Source organism: Stegostoma tigrinum, chromosome 3 (genome assembly GCF_030684315.1).
Source record: "Stegostoma tigrinum isolate sSteTig4 chromosome 3, sSteTig4.hap1, whole genome shotgun sequence".
Classification (NCBI taxonomy): domain Eukaryota; kingdom Metazoa; phylum Chordata; class Chondrichthyes; order Orectolobiformes; family Stegostomatidae; genus Stegostoma; species Stegostoma tigrinum.
In genome coordinates, this window is record NC_081356.1 from 87,600,904 (window position 1) to 87,616,200 (window position 15,297).

The following is a 15,297-nucleotide window of genomic DNA, read 5'->3' on the forward strand; positions in this document are numbered from 1 at the left end:
AGCCAAGGTCTTTTTTCCCCCAGAGTGGGGGAGTCCAAAACTAGAGGGCACAGGTCTAAGGTGAGAGGGGAAAGATTTAAAAGGGACCTAAGGAGCAGCTTTTTCATCTAGAGGGTAGTCTGTGTATTGCCAGAGGAAGTGATGGAGGCTGGTGCAATTAAAAAGCATATGGAAGGGTACAGGAAAAGGAAGGGTTTAGAAGGAAATGAGCCAAATGCTGGCAAGCGGAACTAGATTAATTTAGGGTATCTGGTCAGCATGGATAAACTAGACTGCAGGGTGTGTTTCTGTGCTGTACAACTCTATGCCTCTAACACCCCTCCCAGCCCCCACAGCACTTACTCCTGCTGTATATGAAACAGTGGTGGAGTGTATGAGACATTTCAAATTTGCTACATTTACCATTTTCCTTCAGGATGAGGAAGTCAGGTAACTGTAAATTAAGTGTGCAAAGTGGGATAATCATGGCTTCAGTTTCTACCATCACTGGTTGGTATGATTGAAGTTTGCTTTCCGAATTAGTACGCTGGTACATGTGGGGGAGCAAGGCATAGATGAAGATCAAAAGGTTGTGACAATGTTTGGAATAAAAGGCTGGGAGCATTGTGCAGTGTCAGATCTGCAGGACTGTGATGGAGTTACCTTATGAAAGGAATTTGGGAACATGACAACTGCAAATAGGCTGTCAGTGTTAAGAACTGCTCTGTGATGACAGCAGAAAGGTCTTTGATGAGTGCAATGCAAAGGTTTCCATTCCTTCCAAAGGTGTGCCATTCCTCTGCTACTACTGTTTGCTACAAGTAATTTCATATTTTACTCCTTTTTCACTTACCTTCATGTCACTTCTATCTGCAGAAACTGTGGCAGCTGTGGAAGCTTTCAGAGGTGCCTTTGTCAGAGAAAGAACATAATAATGACATTTCTCAACTTTTGATGTTTCCATTTAATAACTTCAGATTTACAGAATCATTTGCATCACCTTTATTAAAATTTTAAATGCAATGTACAGACTCACATGAGGCATTCCAATCTGCCAAGTACTGGGCATTGCTGTGAGAAAACATTCCTGGTTAATGAAGCAGACAGAATCTCCAAATATGTGCAAGTGCATTTTTCACATGGTGTTATTACCCACATGAGTGGGTGTATAAGGGCCTGACCGATGACAGAAGTCCCAAAAGCAGTGGGCGAAGTGAGTGCATTTCATTTAACCACAATAGTACGATGCAACACAAGAAAATTCCCTATTCTGTCACTTTCGAACCAGAAGGTGGAAATGAGAGAGTCTGGTCCTTATGCTGCAGTTTTCTTAACAACAGGATGGCCAAAAATGCTCCACAGTCAATAAAGAATGTTGAACTGCAATCTTTTTTGTAATCCAGGAGACCTAATTTACACCCAATTTGTTCAAACAGTCATCAATGCGACAATGCTTTTTTTGATGTTAGCTAAGGGATGAATATTGGCCAATGATCTATTCTTCAAAATAACGCTGTGGAATCTTTGTATCCATCTCAGAGGCAGATGTGTATTTATTAGCAACTCAACCAAAAGGTGGTGCCCCAGACAGAGCAGGACTCCCTCAGTTGTGCACTGAAGTATCAGGCTGTTGTTTTGAGTTTGGGTCCTTAAGAGGGACTTGAAAGTGCAACCTTCTGATTCAGAGGTGAGAAGTCTACCATCTGAAAGGCAGTTAACAAGCTCAGCGTAATTGCTGTGATTGTATTCTGCAGTTAGAGGAAAGGTTTCAGTATTGTCATTTGCTCCTTTTTGTTCATATTGCTCTGATGAGCTACATGAATTTAAGTGGAGGCTATTCCCAGGAAATTTTTGCCCTCAGAGATTTCTAAGAAGAGAAAATGGTATGAAAGAGAAACCAGGAGCTATGCCTGTCCAGATGAGAGGAAAAAAAACGAAAACGATTTATTTTGTTGCAATGATTACTTTTTTTTGGGAGACATGAAGTTAAAGGAAATAAAAGTTGTGAAAGGTATAAAATGGACTTTCAATTCCTTACTATCTGTGTTGCACTTTCATATGAAGACAAAAATCTACCTCTTTTGTTTCCAAATTAGCCCATTCACCATTCTTATTAAAGTCATGGGGTGGGTTTCACAGATCATCACCAGTGAATTAGGAGAGGGAGGGGGCTTGTAAAATTAGTGGGTAGTGTTCTCACCCATCCTTAATCTGTGCCAATATTTTATTTGGTGGAGAATGTGTAAGGCAGTCCACATACTCCAAGGCATACTGAGTGGTCACGTAACTAATGAACAACATAAGGCCTTTGTTCTGCCTCTGCCACTGTTTTTTTAACCTGCAATGGAGAAGGGCAGGAGTATGATGAGTAACCTAACAGCTTTCAGAACACAGGTTATGGTCAGGCAAGAATGTGGAGTACTTCCTTTAGGGGATCTCCTATGCCCTTTTGGCACACCAGTGACAAGTCAAAACTCTTGTTAAACCACAAACACTATGGCCTCTAGAGTACAGGCCCCACTCCCTTATTCCCACTACTAGGGTTTCTTAGCCAGGCCTGCCTAAAGTACTTGACATATCTCTGAGTCTTGGTGTAATGACTCCTCTTAGTTATACACTGGCACTAATCTCAGTAGCAACAATCACTCAGTCCTGGTGCTGCTGGGGTTATGGAACTACCAGCCAATCATATTGACCGACAGTTCTCTATGCTAGGGCTTCTTCCAGAATTGGGAAGAGGTCCCATTCTGAAACTATTAAGACTGTTCCTTGTCTTTTAAAGTGGTTGGATTCAGACTTGGTGGGCTCACAACGAATTTGACACTGTGGCTCTAAAAGATCAAGTAGGTCAAATGATTAAAGAGCTTGACTTTAGCTTACAGGAGGAGAAGCTGTTAAAGGTGTGGATAGCTTTACGGGAGGGATTCCAGACTTTAAGATTTATGCACCTGGCAGGATAGCCATTGATGGTGGATGTGTAGGAGGGCCACATTGGAGAACTGCAAAGATTTTGGAATGTTGAAGGTCTGGAAGAAGTGGAAGAGATAGAGAGGGTGAAGCCACAGAGATTTGAAAACAAGGATGAAAAATTTAACACTAAAGGCATTGTCACGTCGGAAGTCAATTTAATTTAACAAGCACAGGGATGACATGTGAATGGGACTTTGTGTGAATTAGAAAATGGACAAGAGAGGTTCAGAAAAGTAAATGCTCCATGGATAGTTGATGATGGGAAGCCAACTGGAATCCAGAATGATGGTGTTGAATCCCTATGGAATACAGTTTATGGTTCAGACTGAAGACAATAACTTTGAGCTTTGAGCTGTAGGGTATGTCTGTGCACTCAATATTAGTTGCTGAATCTCAGGTGTAGCAAATGGGAGACAATGGAAATGTTAGGCGGTATTCAATGGCAGCAACAGAGATTTCAGCTGTCAGCTGGAGAGCTAGCTAAAACAACATGTCATCTGTTTCAGGTAAGGCCTGGAGAACTAATTGCACACCGGTAGGTCTTTCCTGAGAATGAAGGTGGACATTCAATTCTGCAGATGTTGCATCTAGATGTGAAGGAGCCAAATGTACAGGGAACCCCAGAGGTAACAGCACAGGAATTAGATCAAAGACTATTGTGAAAGATTCTCTCACAAATCTGAGATAGATAGATTTTGGTTGAGCAAATATATTAACAGATATGGGCCAAAGGCTCATGAAGGTAGGCCACAGGTCAGCGATGATCTCAATGAAAAGATGAATACGCTCGAGGTCTGAATGGCCTATTCCTTTTCCAATGTTCCTATGGCTGTGTCCGAATGGAAGAACAGTGCAGTTCCACACAGCTAGGAAATCTCTCAACCTGCAGTCTCTCACAGTTTTACATTGTTGTCATACCTGTTTCAGTGAAGGTGGTGGAGGTGCAGAATGAGATGGTGCAGCTGAGCATTTTGAAATTGGAGCTGGAAAACTTTCGACAAAGTCCAAAGAATCCAGGACATCATCTTCTGTCATTTTCTGCAATAACAATACAACAAACATAGGTACGCTATCTCAAAGATATTTCAAGAACAAAGATACAGAGGTTTCAAATGCCATTATCTGACACATTTCCTGCACAACTTTTAAGTTCACATAGATCTGCATTACCCAACGGAAGGACAGAGAGGCAATGAATTGCAATCCAATTTCTGGAAAATGAAAGGGAGAAGAGCTAATTTCTCACGTTTTGGCAAGCTGCAGTTGGACCTGCAGACTATGTTTCCAGGAAACATCACCACTGCACTGGCAATCACAAAGAACCAATGTACAAAGATATAGTAAGAATTATTGTCAAGACTTTCGCACATCCGTTAAAAAAGGCAAAAAAATGAGAAGCCATTTTCCTAACTAAAACTACATTCATAAGATCTTTAATCTTTTCAGATTAGGAATAAGCATCATTTTATGCTTTGAAGAAGCAATGCGAGTTAATTTTCAGAGACAGTAGGAACTGCAGACGCTGGAAAATCTGAGATAATACGGTGTAGAGCTGGATGAACACAGCAGGCCAGGCAGCATCAGAGGAGCAGGAAGGCTGACGTTTCGGGCCTAGACCTGGCCTGAAGGGTCTAGACCCAAAACGTCAGCCTTCCTGCTCCTCTGATGCTGCTTGGCCTGCTGTTTTCATCCAGTTCTATGCCTGGTTATCTCAGAGTGAATTTTCACTTGGGCAAATTTCCTTTTCACATTTCTGACATTCCTTATGCTCCAAGTACTTTATTTTTCTCTTATTCGCTGACCCAATTCTATAACAGAGACTGTATACACCAGGCATTTTTGTTTCTTGCCTGCAGTGTTCTCCAATCTTGAGCAATAATTGAAATATCACTGCTGATCCGGCTTTATCACTGTGTGAAGTAATATCCTTTGATAGACCTCCACCACTGTCATTAATATACCAAGATTATGCAAATTACTGTTTTATGGAATTGTGGCTGAAAGTTTTTCACTGTAGGGAACCAAACACCCTTGTAAGAGGACAAAAAAGTTTTACCTTCTCTGTTCTTTTTGGTTTTGCACCTGGGCCAGTGGAAGAAGAGGGCACTTTACCTTTATCCTGTTACAAATGACAAATATTATCAGATTTCTCTTTGGGGCATCTGAATTATGTAGAATTAAAAGCAGATGATAAAGTACCAATATATAACTTGGCAAAATACTTCATCACGCAACCTCATACATGATGTCTTTGTAGAATAAGTTGATCTGAAAACAATATTTTGCAAGTTTAATCAATGAAGGGTTTAGGCAAGCACTGATTTTAGTTTAAACTGCCAAGCAAATTCGCTTCTGTAATTTTGTCAGATTCGTTGTAACTCATAGCATCAGCATTATTTCTACCTCAACAACAAAAGAAGGACTTGCATTTCTGTAGCACATTTCATATGTTTAGGATTTTCAAAAAGTGTTTAGAGCTAACTAATGCTTTTAACCCAATATTCATCTTAGCAACTTCAGAAACATGCCAACACAGTGAAATCCCACAAACAGCAATGTGATAACATCCAGACAATCTGCTTTTATTTTGCTGTCGAGGCATAAATGTTGTTGAGATCGCAGGGGATGTTTAACCTACCCTTCCTTGGAATGCTGTCATGTCATCTCTTACATGTAATCTGCAAGAACAGACCGATTCTCAATTTTGCTCCTCATTCGAGAGAACAGTTTCTCCCTCAGTACTGCACTACAATGTCTGGCACTGATTTCTACTTCAAGTCAGTTGAGTGCCACTTGCCTCATACATTCTTACTAAGAGACATGAATTCCACTGACTGAACAATAGCTAACACTAATGTAGAAGTTTCGAATTAGATCATGTTAGATTTTTCCCCACTCACGTGTATACTGACATGTTTTGAAAATACTAAGATTATTGGCTTGTCGGAAATCGATTGTTATACCAAACCTTAGGATCACTAAATCTGTAATCAGGCGGTATTGATTCTTCAGTTTCTCCCACTCGTTCAGCCTTCTTCTTTTCAGCATCCGATTCCTAAAAAATATGGGAAATAAAAGAATTAATATTCACGGAAATGTTAAGATACAATATGCAGGCACACATGACTGTCTGAGAGAGCAGTTGGTCATCTCTTGGCAACAGGATAGCACTTTATCATGGCAAGAACCTGTATGTGGAATCTTTTAACAAGGCAAGTTTGTTGCATTGCAGTTACCACATGGTTCTAGCTGACCAGGAATCTGGTCTTACTGCCAGATGTTTTGGAAGGCCTTATATATTGATATTCAACCTGTTTGCCTGCTTTGTAACAAGCTCCAAAGTAGGGACAATGACACTTCTTCACATACTGTACTGCTGTAAAATAATAACTGAGTTAAGTGAATAACTGAACACATGAAATTATGCAAGGCATTGAAAAAGTCAATTATAGAGGCTTTTAGTGCTTAACAGGGATATTCCCGAACTACTACCCTAAAGCTCAGCCTCTGTAGGTCTCCCTCAATGTTTAAGCAGCTCCATAAAATCATTCACTTTAATGAAGTTTTTGGTCACCTTTACCAATGTATCTCAACATTCCTTGTTAGCACATTTTGTTAGATAATTCTAGAGAAAATTTGGCATGTTCTAATGATGCAAGATTTGTTGAACTGGGGAAAGGACAGGGCTAACAGCAGCCTAAGTTCACATGTACAAATGTATAATAGCTTCACAAACTGACAAATCGGGACATGATGCAGTTACAGGAATACTACACAAACTCCAAAACATTATGCAAGAAATGTTGTCATACCTTCACTGCAGGACCAGTGTATTTTGAAGCTGAATTGTCTGGTGCTTCAGATGGAAGTGTTCCTGCAAGCAGATCAAGTGGATCTGTATCCTATAAAAATAAAAGGGCTTGTTTCAACTGACGCCAAGGTTCTGCAGATCAGTGTAATATATTCCTGGAAACAATACAAGTAACTGTTGTTTATATTTTATTGAAAAGCTCTCAATACCTTATCCTGAAGGGGAACCAAAATATTGGGAGTGAAAAGTAGGTCTTTCATTTTCACATCACTGATTAATGAACTTACATTTTGTTAAACTGTTTTTGCATGAATGGAGGAAACTGTGGTGCAGACAAAAATCAGAAGCTTGTGAAGATGTTTGGAAGAAAGGGCTGCAAGTAATTTCAGTGTAGGAACAGACAGGGTGCGAGATTCTTGTGTATGCATATTTGGAACATCAGAATTACAAATTGGGATACTGGAGATTTAAGATCAGTTCTGGTATGATTGATGATATCTGAGAAGTAAATGACCTGTATAGATTTCCTGAATTGGTTTATTGGTGCAATCGCTCTGTTATCATTGGCAGCTGCCAGACAGTTCACATTTACTTCTTCTTTTGGCTTACCTTAGCACCACTTTTACTTGCCGAAACTGAGGCAGCTGAAGCAGCTTTCAGAGGTGCCTTTGCAAGAAAGAACATTACAATTGTAATTACAAAGAAAATGCTGGCAGTACTCAGCAAGCCTGTTAGAATCTGTGGAGATAGAAACAAAATTAACACTTCAGATTGAAGATTTCTAATCAGAACGCTAGTCAAAAAAGTAGCATTTCAGTTTGATTCCATGTGCGGTAGATTGGAAGCAAAGCTGATAAGGAAAGACAAGTGCCTGTGAAAGTAAGTTCTGTTGGATAGCTGAGCAAACACCAGGAGGAAAACACAAGCAAGTTGAAATGGAGTAAAAGGTAAATGGAAAGCCTGTCAGAAAGAACAGCAGTACTTCTGAAAGGTGAAAAGGTAACTGAATTAAATGCCAATATAAGAGGATGTTAAAGATTGAATTAAAAACAGATAAGGTTGAAGATGCAGTTCCTGCAGTAACTGTGGAGAGAAAAACAGAGTTAACTTTTGACAGTTCCTTCAGTTTTATTTGTTTGTTGGTTTTCAACACGCAGTTTTCCAGAATCATTTCTTTTGTTATTCTCAATACCTTAGTGTACAGTTGCACAAAATGCTCTGGCCAGCAGGACAGGAGAATGAGCACTGCTGTGGGAAAACAGTCCAAGGTACTGAATATAGATAGGAATTTCAAAAATGGAAATAGTGTTCTCCAGTGTTTCTACTGGCCTCAATTATAGACATCTTCTAATCAACGTGTTCGGAGAAGTTACTACATTCTTCTGGGGTAGGTGGAACTTGAACCTGGGCCTCTTGGCTCAGGGGTGGGACACTACCACTGTGCCACATGAACCCTCTGATCTGAATTATCAGAGTGGAATGGTGCTGTCAGATGCCAGACATTGTAGCAGCAGTTGGAGATGGGAGTCTCTCATCTAACTGTACTGCCCTTGATGACTGGTTGTCTAATGCTAGTTGAGCTAAATCCCAAACAATAATTCACGACCCCCTCTAGCATTGTAAAGATTATATTGTGGCCACAAGCTGTCCCTCCTCAAAATAGCAATGGCAGCAGTGAAAGGAAGAACACGGTCCAGAGAGAGGCATTGCAGGGATTATTCTGCACACATTTGGTAAATCACACCATAAAGTGCAGGGTGGACAATCAGTCCAAAGTGTTTTAAACTCAGAATGAACCTTTTGTGGGCAAGTTCAAGTGGGTCCTGAATAACTGGCTGCTTACTTGACATGGCCAACCACGGGCAAAAGTAACAGTCATGGATTGAGAATGAGAGGCGAATGGGCAAGGGGGTGGGAAGTGAGTGGTAGCTTCAAACCATTATTGTTTCTATTTCTGCCTATTTTACAGGATCCTTAACCCAGCATAGGGACTCTGCTTAACACGCACAGCAGCTAAACAAAAAGTGGGTAAAGGGGAAGGGTCTGCTGCAGGCGCAAGTACATTATAGGGAGGGTTTGGGGAGAGGGGTTGGTGAGTGTATGGTGCAAGGAGGGGAGCTGATTACAATGCGCTTGGGGGATGGGGAAAGAGGGGATTCCCTCAGCCTTTTCAAACTAAGAAGCGCTTGGCTGAAACCTAAATGAGCAGGTAACATAATAGCGTTTTCGCATAATAAACTTTAAAAACACATTTTCATATTTATATGACACATTATCTTCTGAGCTAGACTGCACAAACTTCAAAAAATTGTTAAATGCTACAATGCAGCTTTATTGCTGTTTTGTTTTTGATGGTGGCTGGGTCATATTCATTTTCAGGTGAGAAATGGGGTCACATTGAAGCATAGATTCAAAGCAGCTATTATCTGTGCCCTGATAAAATCTGGAAGTTGATGGGATGGGAACAATAGTAGTTTAATGGCTGAGACTGTGCTGAGGAGGAAAGTTATATGAAAACTATCCAACATAGTAAGACAATGAGGCAGAGAGGACCGCCTGCAGTCTCTCACAGTTTTACATTGATAGCATACCTGCTTCAGTGAAGGCGGTGGAGGTGCAGAGTGAGAACTTGAGGCTGAGCTTTTTGAAATTGGAGCTGGTGGGCTGTGGGCGAAGTCTGCCGACAAGGACGCTATGACATCACTTTGTGTCATACTCTGCAATTGCAAGACATTCACGTAATTAAACCATCCCAAAGATATTTCAAGAATAATGATATAGCAGCTTCAAATCATCTATCGTGGAGCACAAATGACAAAATTGCATTGCACCATGTGTGATTAACAGCACAATTTTCCTTCACACAAATGAGGCTCGTGTATGCAACTGTCTTCAATGAAAGGATAGTCAGCTGAAGTCCGTCAGGTCTCTTTTGTGCAATGCACACAGAAGGGTTGGTGAACAGTCTCTCCAAATTCACCCTTCTGCAGGGTTCAGTTAAAGTTGCAGATTATGTTTCCACCAAACATTGTACATCATATATTTGCACGCTGGTTCTTTATAATAATGAATTTTTGTGAGTACCTTGCAGCGGTCAATTTTTTTTTCAAAGATCTTCTTGAGATTTCCTTCAAATGTACATTCTGATTTTTGATGGCTAATTTTTGGTTTTCAATATCTCAGAGTCATAGAGTCAGACAGCACAGAAAAACAGAGACCCTTCATCCGATCAAGTCTGTACTGATAGAACATAGAACATAGAAAAGTACAGCACAGTACAGGCCCTTCGGCCCACGATGTTGTGCCGTGGAATAATCCTAATCCAAAAATAAAATAACCGAACCTACATTCCCCTCAATTCACTGCTGTCCATGTGCATGTCCAGCAGTCACTTAAATATCACTAATGACTCCGCTTCCATGACTACCACTGATAAACTATTCCATGCGCTCACAACCCTCTGGGTGAAGAACCTCCCTCTGACGTCACCTCTATGCCTTCCTCCTAACACCTTAAAACTTTGACCCCTCGTAGCAGTCAATCCTGCCCTGGGGAAAAGTCTCTGGCTATCGACTCTATCCATGCCTCTCATTACCTTGTACACCTCGATCAGTCACCTCTCTTCCTCCTTCTCTCCAGAGAGAAAAGTCCAAGCTCAGTCAACCTCTCCTCATAAGACAAGCCCTCCAGTCCAGGCAGCATCCTGGCAAACCTCCTTTGCACCCTCTCCAAAGCCTCCACATCTTTCCTATAATAGGGCGACCAGAACTGTACACAATATTCCAAGTGTGGTCTCACCAGGGTTTTGTAGAGCTGCAGCATAACCTCGCAGCTCTTAAACTCGATCCCCCTGTTAATGAAAGCCAAAACACCATATGCTTTCTTAACAACCTTACCCACCTGGGTGGCAACTTTGAGGGAGCCATGCACTTGAACACCAAGATCCCGCTGTTCCTCCACACTGCCAAGATCCTGCCTTCAATCCTATATTCAGCATTTAAGTTCGACCTTCCAAAATGCATCACTTCGCATTTATCCAGGTTGAACTCCATCTGCCATTTCTCAGCCCAGCTCTGCATTCTGTCAATGCCTCGCTGAAGCCTGCAATAGCCCTCGATACTATCAACGGCACCTCCAACCTTTGTGTCATCAGCAAACATACTAACCCACCCCTCAACCTCCTCATTCAAGTCATTTATAAAAACTACAAAGAGCAGAAGCCCAAGAACAGAGCCCTGCGGGACACCACTCAGCACTGACCTCCAGGCAGAATGCTTACCATCTACAACCACTCTCTGCCTCCTGTCAGCCAACCAATTCTGAATCCAGACAGCCAAAACACCCTGTATCCCATACCTCCTGACTTTATGAATGAGCCTGCCGTGGGGAACCTTATCAAATGCCTTGCTGAAGTCCATGTGCACCACATCCACTGCTCGACACTCGTCAACCTGTCTCGTGACTTCCTCAAAGAACGGAATAAGATTTGTAAGGCATGACCTGCCCCTCACAAAGCCATGCTGACTCCCTTTAATCACGCTATGCTTTTCCAAATATCCTATCCCTAGGATAAATCTGGCCTGGCTCTGGGAAATGAATGGAAATATTTCTTGCAAAATGCATTAAATTATACAGCGATAATTCCAAAATCATCAGCAACATTTTCGTTACACAACTGCTCCTGAACTTGTGTATCCTTAACCCAGAGATTCCATATTAGATTGTGAAGCATTTATCAACCTCAGTGACTTCAAAATGACTTACCTTCTAGTTAACAAGCATTCTTTTGTGGACATGTTTAAAACTGCTATCTCATTCCTACAACTCTTTTTGTCTTGCAGTTTTTCTCCTCCCCTCACAAACTTTGTCCTCAGTCACAGAACCCCTCTTCCCTACAGTCTCAGCAACCTCTACACGTCGCAGCTGTGATCCCCATGGTACTATCGCCCCATTGCAGACTCACTTTTCTTCACTGCTTCCCTTTTACTATCTATTTCACTTCTGCCACTCCACTGTACTGCCACTGCTCACAACTTTCCAATCTGTTTCTCTCCTGCATTTGTTGTAGATAGGCTCATCTGTATCTCACTAGGGAGCCTTTCAGAATCATGGAGAAAAGTTTAAGCCTGGGATTGGAGGAAGAGTCCTCATGCATTCTGTCACTTCCACTTGGACAGGCAACTTTTCTTTTGTAGGTTGAACTTATAATTGGATGTTCCCAATCATTTTGATGGCCTTACATTGTGAATTCACAAAGTACCCCAGGTATTTGAATTCTTAGTATTGTGGCACTAAAAAAAAACTAATAAGATGCCTTTCTTCTCTAAACTGAACATAAGTTTAAAGATAAAATCACAAGAACTAGAAACTGGAATTTGTGGATAATTGTATTAATCCCTTAATATTTGTAGATTTTCATTTTTGTTTTGATCATAAATTCAGAGAGCAAGAAAATGCCCTGGGTGTTGTAGACGTAATGTAAATGAATTTTCAACAAAGCAAATTTCCTTTTTATATCTCTACTATTCCTAATGGTCTCAGTACTCTTCTCTAATCCTCCTGCCAGTACTATGGGGGAGTTCAGGCACACTCACCATTTGTGAGCCATCGCATACTGAGCAGAAGAACTTCAGTGATTCTTACCCTGTTACTGAGCAATGTGAGAGCCTTGAATACACTTCCAATGCACTTATTCATCTCATAAAGTTATTAGAATCAGCCAATTATGGAATTGTGCTTGGAGTTTCATGGTAGTGAATCAAACCCTCTTACAACGTATAGAGAAAAGCTTCAGCTTTACCTTCTCTGTGAACTTTGGTCTTGCTCCTGGCCCAGTGGATGAAGGACCCCCTTTAGCTTTATCCTGTTACAAAAAACAGATCTGTTTTTAATCAGGATTTATTAATGGAAGCAGAATTAAATAGAATGGATGTCAGCTGGTAAAGCTGACTATAACTATATAAATAAAATGTCATTCTGTGAATACTAATTTAGAAAGTTCTATGCTTTAAACAAATATTTTTTGAAAACAGGAAAACTATAGGCTTTTCTCAAATTTATTGCATGGACTGAACCTTAGGGTCTGGTTGTTCTTTGAATCTGTAATCAGGGGGTATTGATTCCTCAGTTTCTCCCACTCGTTCAGCCTTCTTCTTCTTAGCATCTGATTCCTGAAAATTACAAAGTGCTCATATTCATATCATTACTAAGATTCAAAATTCACATAGTTTGCTTCAATAAAAGATATCTGGAGTTCAGCGGGTCAAGTGACCATTTAGGAAATTAGAATCATACAGCCCAGAAAGAGGCCATTCAGCCCACTGTGTCTATGCTGGCTGAACACTTCAGCTGCCCATTCCAACCCCAATTACCATAGCCTTGGAAATGATTCAGGTATAGATCCAGGTTCCTTGTGAATGAGTTGTCCACCTCATCCAAAAACAGGGGAGCAAATTCCAGCCACAACCTTTGAATGAAAAAGGTTCCCTCATGTCCCCTTTAATCCTTTTACCAGGTATCTTAAATCTGTGCTAACCGGTAACTGACCTCATTGCCAGGGGAAACAGTATTTTCTGTCCACCCCATTCAAGCCCCTCATTATTTTGTATGCTTTGATAAAGTCACCCCGTCAGGCTTCTCTGTTCTAAAGAAAACAGCCTATCTAATCTTTCCTTATACCTGCAATTTCCAAGCCCTGGCAATATCCTCGTAAGCCACTTAAGTCTCTGCAAAAATCTATAGCAATTGTTGTAGAGAGTTCTGGTATTGACTCCCTGAGCCTCTCAGCCTATGTCCTGCTCCACCTTTAAGAAGCCCTGTAAAATTAAGCTCCTTAATTCAGTTTTTGGTCAACTGCCTAATTTCCCCCTCAATGTTTCCATAACAAAATTACGTTTGATCATACTCTTGTGAAATGCCTAGAGGTTACCACATTAAGTCTATATTATGATCTCAGTAGAGTCCTATAATGTGTTTATTATTTTAGAATCTTTAAAAATGTATGCTCTAAAGAACAAAGCTACAAGATTCATGGAAGAATCAAGGAACAAGAAAACTAATAACTACACTCTATATTAACTATTCTGTTAAATGTACTGAAAGTATGAAGTGCCAATTACTTATTTTGTCAACTGAGCTTCTTAATTCAAATCTCCTTCTATACTTAAATGAGTTACACAACCACAAACTCAAGTAAACACATCTAAAACTTGGGAAATTAATCATATTGTCTCTGTACTTCATCAAGTACAACTTGAGCTTTCTGTTTATTTTGACATGGGTTTCCCTTGAAATCTCCTTCAACTATCCATGGGTCATAAACTCACTATTTTAACTGTAGCCACCTTGGATCAGAGCTCAGAGGAGTAGGAAAGTTGACTTTTCAGGTCAAGACCCTTCTTCAGAATTTTCTGAAAGAGGACCCAACCCGAAACGTCAACATTCCTCCTCCTCTGATGCTGCCTGGCCTGCTGTGTTCCTCCAGCTCCACACTTTGTTATATCTGACTCCAGCTTCTGTAGTTCTTGCTATCTCTGGATCAGAACTCTCCAGGTTCCAATTCCTGGTTCTTGAACTCGACAAACTTTCCTCTAGAACTCTCTCTTTTCTTTTCTTATCTTACCTATCCTACAGTGAACAAAAGCTTTAAACTCTTACCAAAGCATGGAATTTCAAATAAAGTGTTCAAAAGAAATGCATCTCTGTCTCCAGCCAAATCATTCGAAGCTAAAAACTAAAACTTCATTTGAGACCAGACCACTATCAATTAACTCATCCCTATTTGGCAACTCCTTTTCCTATTGTTTATCTCCCAAGCAATTTGGTCAGATATCAGTTAAATAGAAAACCTAAGCTTTTTATTAAACCAGAAATCTTTCAGAGACCCAGCTCTTACCATCCCTCTCCCACCCGGATTTGATAAAGATGTTTTGTTTGTCACAAAAGTTGATGAACAATCACACCTGCCATATCAATGCAAGTTGTTCTTGATAGGCAGGGGAGAGGTCAGTGTTGCCAATTTAATGTGGACAATGGAGCGGCACGGTGGCTCAGTGGTTAGCACTGCAGCCTCACAGCACCAGGGATCCGGGTTCAATTCCAGCCTCAGATGACTGTCTGTGCAGAGTTTGCACATTCTCCCCGTGTCTGCGTGGGTTTCCTCCAGGAGCTCCGGTTTCCTCCCACAGTCCAAAGATGTGCAGACTAGGTGGATTGGCCATGCTAAATTGCCTGTAGTGTTCAGGGGTGTGTGGGTTATCGGGGGAAGGGTCTGGATGGGATGCTTCAAGGGGCAGTGTGGACTTGTTGGACCGAAGGGCCTGTTTCCACACTGTAGGGAATCTAATCTAATCTAAAATGTATACTTGGTCCACAAGCAAAAGGATGAACATCAGATGCAACAACAGGAGTCTCATTCAAAAACTACAAGTGTTAAGTGAACAATTCATTTCTACTGTCATTACCCTGAAAGAGTGTATTTCGGCGCTTCTATTGACAGTATCCCAGCAATTAGGTTAAATGGGTCTTCATTCTTTAAA

The 15,297-nt window shown here is 40.9% G+C and overlaps 1 protein-coding gene across 10 annotated transcripts in view; it reads right to left on the minus strand.

Annotated features, from left to right (window-relative positions):
- Positions 1-15,297, minus strand: part of cast (calpastatin) — a 192,731-nt gene that overhangs the window by 46,747 nt on the left and 130,687 nt on the right. For 8 of the 10 annotated variants that reach the window (XM_048527120.2, XM_048527119.2, XM_048527114.2 and 5 more), the window contains 9 exons: positions 12,835-12,930; positions 12,561-12,623; positions 9,352-9,477; positions 7,370-7,498; positions 6,762-6,851; positions 5,918-6,004; positions 5,006-5,068; positions 3,868-3,987; positions 833-889 (listed from right to left, as the gene is read on the minus strand). In XM_048527120.2, coding sequence (XP_048383077.2) covers positions 833-889; positions 3,868-3,987; positions 5,006-5,068; positions 5,918-6,004; positions 6,762-6,851; positions 7,370-7,498; positions 9,352-9,477; positions 12,561-12,623; positions 12,835-12,930 — 831 coding nt within the window. The remainder of the gene's footprint in view (positions 1-832; positions 890-3,867; positions 3,988-5,005; positions 5,069-5,917; positions 6,005-6,761; positions 6,852-7,369; positions 7,499-9,351; positions 9,478-12,560; positions 12,624-12,834; positions 12,931-15,297) is intronic. The other 2 variants (XM_059644737.1, XM_048527117.2) reach the window with 1 other exon arrangement.